The following is a 5,045-nucleotide window of genomic DNA, read 5'->3' as shown; positions in this document are numbered from 1 at the left end:
TTGTTTAACTGTTGCAGTCTCCCGGTACCTAAGGAGTTGTTGGTAAATGTGTAACAATCATTGTTTAACTGTTGCAGTCTCCCGGTACCTAAGGAGTTGTTGGTAAATGTGTAACAATCATTGTTTCACTGTTGCAGTCCCCTGGTACGTAAGGAGTAGTTGGTAAATGTCCAAATATCATTGTTTAATTTGCGAACTGTTGCAGTCCCCTGGTACGTAAGGAGTAGTTGGTAAATGTCCAAATATCATTGTTTAATTTGCGAACTGTTGCAATCCCCTGGTACGTAAGTAGTAGTTGGTAAATGTCCAAATATCATTGTTTAATTTGCGAACTGTTGCAGTCCCCTGGTACGTAAGGAGTTGTTGGAAAATGTGTAACAATCATTGTTTCACTGTTGCAGTTCTCTGGTACGTAAGGGGGTTGTTGGTAAATATGCAAAATATCATTTTTAACTGTTGCAGCCCCTGGATATGAAGGGAGATATAGGTATTGAATTGTTGAAGACCTTGTATACGTAGAGAGAATATCGGTATTATTGTTGAAGTCCTTGTATACGTAGAGAGAATATCAGTATTATTATTATTATTTAACTTTGAATTGTTACAGTCAAGATACACAGTCCGATAATCCACTGCGTCCTTGTCCTGACGGGACCTAGAAAAAAATCGAATTTATATTTATTAAAAATCATATTTATAGATTTACATTTTTATATTGTGATTAAGTTTCGTTATTTTGACTAATTATAAATGATTTTGTATAAACGTTGTATTCTTTATGGTGAAAAATTTAATTCGTTTTTTTTTATTCGAGAATGCGCATGCTTAGTGTGATGCATTCCAGTTTTGGGTTGCTTAACATTTGTTTCTATCGGGTGAGTTTTGTCATTAGCTTCGTCGTTAATTTAGTGTATCTGATGGGGTTTGGCGCACGTGCTGTGTTACTACCGTTAAGTTGTATTAAATATCCCAGTTAGATTATCATAATCATCTTAATTATCTGCTTGTATCATTTAGGCTACAATAGTCATTTGAAATAGATTACTATGGTTATTATAAAAACTGTATCTGTTATATAACAAGTCTGTCCATATTCGAGGGTTAGCTTGATTAAACAATTTTAAGTTAATATTATAACACCAGAAGTTGCTGAGGTGTTCGTATTACAAAGTTACACAACCTATTAAACGTAAGTAACAGCCTTAACTGCTTCGTATTACAGTTCTTTAGAAAATTACAACTTTATTAATACGAGGAACGTATTGTTTCATTTCTCTTTGATTACTGTTTACTCTTGTATACGTTATTAATTCTGTAAAAACTCTACACCATAGAGGACATTATGTATTCCTGAGCAACGTCAGTGTTATACTGTCTTTTGATGTTTATTATATTTTGCACGTTTCTGTCTACAGACTCGGCTATGGACCTGTATGGAGATAACTTTAAGCTGCAGGATATGCTGGACTCTGATATCCGATCTCACCTGGACATACTTCTCACCAGTACAGGGGATGTCACTGGAGACCAGAGTGACCACCAACCTACTTTGACAGATCTCGCCCCAGCAGCGCCACTTGAATCTCTGGAATCGTTGGACATGGAGAATGAGCTTGGAGGGATGGCAGGATCCACGTGGTTAAGTCATGGGTCTCAGCTTTTTAACTTGGGGCCAGACTTTGACATCCCCGGAGGACTTTTGGTTAACCCTCAAACAGGAGTGCCCATCGCCATGCCCCAGCCTCCTACAGCCGTCCCAGCGAGCACGAGAGAAAATCAGCCCGTAACTACTGTGCAGACGACCCAAAACAGCGATTCAAGGACGCAACTGATAATGACCACCCCTTTCTCCAGTCCCCAGCATATAAACCATTTGGATTTACAGCTAGCTCAGAGTCACAACTTTCTGGAACAACCCACTCCTCGGCCAGAGGTTGTCAGCAGTCCAAAGTGCAAGCAAAAGTCCAGCATCGGCAAGAACGGCAAATCCACCGTGCAACAAAACAACGGGGAAAAGTGTTTCCCGAAACCGGCCTTTTCCTACAGCTGTCTCATAGCCATGGCCCTGAAAAACAGCAAAACTGGAAACCTCCCTGTGAACGAAATCTATAATTTTATGATGTGAGTATAATACCAGCAACATTTCCAATATGTTCTGTGGGTTAGTAAAATCAACAGTTGGGTTATCGAGCATGTAATTGAATGTTAGTTTCCATCAACTAAAATGTTGTATTTACATAAGAAATATTTCAACTGACGTATAAAATAGTGACTAGATGAAACCAATTAATTCTTACACCAGCGATCCTAGCGGCGGTAAAATATATTACCTCATTCAAAACTGAAGTGTTAGTATAATCCGTTATTTCAATAACGATAAACTGTAATATAATGTAGAAAATGGATGCTATTGATCACGACGCCATTTTGTTTCGACCAACCATCTTTAATTTATTATACTTGTCATAAGACATTATTTTAGGCCTATTACGTTTTTAATACTACGTTCTTAATTTAAACCCTTAAGGATTTTTCAAGAATTAGAAAAGCTAGCTTCTAAAATGTGTTCATTTGGTTCGATCGAGTTTCTCAAGCACAACTTTTAGATTGGAAATACGCTATAACTAAAAACTGTGTCGTGGGCTTTTCTTAATTCTTCAGTCAACAGACAACTATCGTTCACGAGCACACACATTCCAACACGTGCCGCAAGTTACTACTGCACGTGAGCAATACGTTCATGTCCGCACACCAAAAACACACTTTTCCCCTAAATGGAGTACGTGGAGACGTGTGTCAAAATGGTTTAGACAAAACTGGTGGTGATATTTGTTATTGTTACCTATAGTTACTTTAGCAACTGATTCAGTGACACGTAGGTTAAGATCTACAAAGAGTCTTGAAAAAAAGGTAAATATGGTTCTATCTTCAAACGAAAGCAAAGTAGATATAATCTCCTTAATATGTTTGATTTTTTTCGTAGAAATTCGTGAAATTCTTGTGTATTATTTTTCTTCTTAAAATATGGATTATTATTCTTTTTTTTTAATTGTTTACGATTAAAAGTATAATTAACGTAAGTTCGCGGGAGAAATCTCAGTTTTTAATAATTCCATGATGTGCTTTATGTTTTCTTGTTCAAGGGGTGGGGTGGCCAGGTGGCTTGCATGTGCACCTGGTGCGGGTAGTGGTTTACTTTGTTTATCGTACGCTATATTGATAGTGATACGCTGTAGCATTACTCGGTTGTCAATGCTTTAGCATTAAACGTTTGGGTTAAAAACTATGTTTAGTTAAGATTTGCTATACTTGTGTGTGTATGTATGTATATTTAAACATTTCGCTTTGAAAGCTAGTTTTAAAATAGTTTCAATATTTTATTTCAAGATGTTTTCCTCAATGTCTTGTACTCGATATGTTAGGCCGTTTATTTCACATAACTTGGCCGTCCTTTAAATAAATATGTATTCAGTTGTTTACTTTTATATATGTGTAAAAAAAAAAAAAAATATTAAACGAGAGACGTGCGTGTATACTATATATATAAAACTGAAATGTAATTTAATGTGCGTATAAGATAGACCAAAGAAAAGAACTGATACTACCGCATGGTGACTGTGCCTTATGTTGGCCCTTGTAAATCCTAAACTGCTAAAAATGTATGTTCATCCAAACTGTAATACGTAACAAATTAATTTGATTTTTACTATTAAGTGAAAATAATTTTTCTGTTCGAAAAATATTAGTTAATGATTTATCAAGTTAGTAAACTGGTAGTTTAGAACGTGTTAGAAAACTGATAGTGGATAATTTTCCCATGTTAGAAAACAGTTCATATTAATTACCTGCGTTTAGGATACTTGTTAGGCTAAATTTATTTTTTGTGCATTTTGGTAATTGTTTCAGCAGAATATTTTTGGTTTTGTTTTATACCTATCCAAAATACATACTTTTATAAGCTGTACCCTAATACAATAAATAATTTATTTAGAAAACAAATTAAGAACAATTAATAAAATATGGCGCCATCTATTGGTGATGATGTGAAACGAAAACATGACAAAAGTATATAATATTGATGGTTTTTTTTTTTCACTATTGCAGCTATTGGATTTTAAATGCATATAAATTATTTTCATGATACTGTTTCCTGTTTGCTTTAATTAAAGTAGTTACGTTCAAAATGTCTAACGAAGGTGTATGGTTTTTAATTTAAGATGAAACAAATGAAACATTTGTAAATATTTACCATCTTGATTTTTTTTTTATGTTAAATGGTTATTGAACAGTATAGTTTTAATATTAATATAAATAATCAGTTTCGGTTCATGTTTAGTAGTAGGCAAAATGATACTTAACGCTAATTGGAATTTGAAGAAATTAAATATATATATTAGCTAATCATACCTGCCTACACAAGGGTGCGGTAAGTCTGTGGGCTTATAACCCCAATAATTGGGTTCTGATACCAGCAGTAGGCAGGTAACTTGTTGTGTAGCTTTGTGCCTAACACACACACATGACAAAAGAAAAAAAATTAATAGAGTGCATTTATAATAAATCCAGAGAACATCTAACATAACATTAAAAGTCAAGTAATTGGTGAATTAATTTACTGATTTTGAAGAGTGATTTCAATCATGGTTATTATGAACTAGTGTTAGATAGGTACAATTTCTGTAACTGTTGCATTTGAATGTCTGAATACTTGCGACAAAGTCGTATTTTAGTATCTCATATTTCTTCAGGGATAAACAAAATCACAAACCCATGTCATAATTGTTTTTGTATTGATTTAAGATGATGCACAGGTTTGATATTTTTCAGCAAGTTTAACTAGCAGTAAAATTTCATAATGTTAGCTACTTGTAATGGTATTGTATAGAAACACCACTAACATTTTAAACATGTTGCTTGTTTCATAGTATTGTATAGAAATACCACTAACATTTTAAACATGTTGCTAGTTTCATAGTATTGTATAGAAATACCACTAACATTTTAAACATGTTGCTAGTTTCATAGTATTGTATAGAAATACCACT

General features: G+C 34.1%; 1 protein-coding gene across 5 annotated transcripts in view; it reads left to right on the top strand.

Annotated features, from left to right (window-relative positions):
• The window catches only part of LOC106473883 (forkhead box protein L1-like), an 18,280-nt gene that overhangs the window by 7,188 nt on the left and 6,047 nt on the right, over positions 1-5,045 (top strand). For 4 of the 5 annotated variants that reach the window (XM_022402280.1, XM_022402274.1, XM_022402278.1 and 1 more), the window contains exon 2: positions 1,416-2,121. In XM_022402280.1, the coding sequence (XP_022257988.1) occupies positions 1,424-2,121 (698 nt within the window). In that variant the 5' untranslated portion in view covers positions 1,416-1,423. Of the gene's footprint in view, positions 1-1,108; positions 1,190-1,415; positions 2,122-5,045 lie in introns of those variants that run through there. The other variant, XM_022402279.1, reaches the window with a different exon arrangement.

Source organism: Limulus polyphemus, unplaced genomic scaffold (assembly GCF_000517525.1).
Source record: "Limulus polyphemus unplaced genomic scaffold, Limulus_polyphemus-2.1.2 Scaffold6592, whole genome shotgun sequence".
Classification (NCBI taxonomy): Eukaryota; Metazoa; Arthropoda; class Merostomata; order Xiphosura; family Limulidae; genus Limulus; species Limulus polyphemus.
The sequence above is the reverse complement of the archived record's forward strand: the minus strand, read 5'-3'. Positions and strand labels throughout refer to the sequence as shown.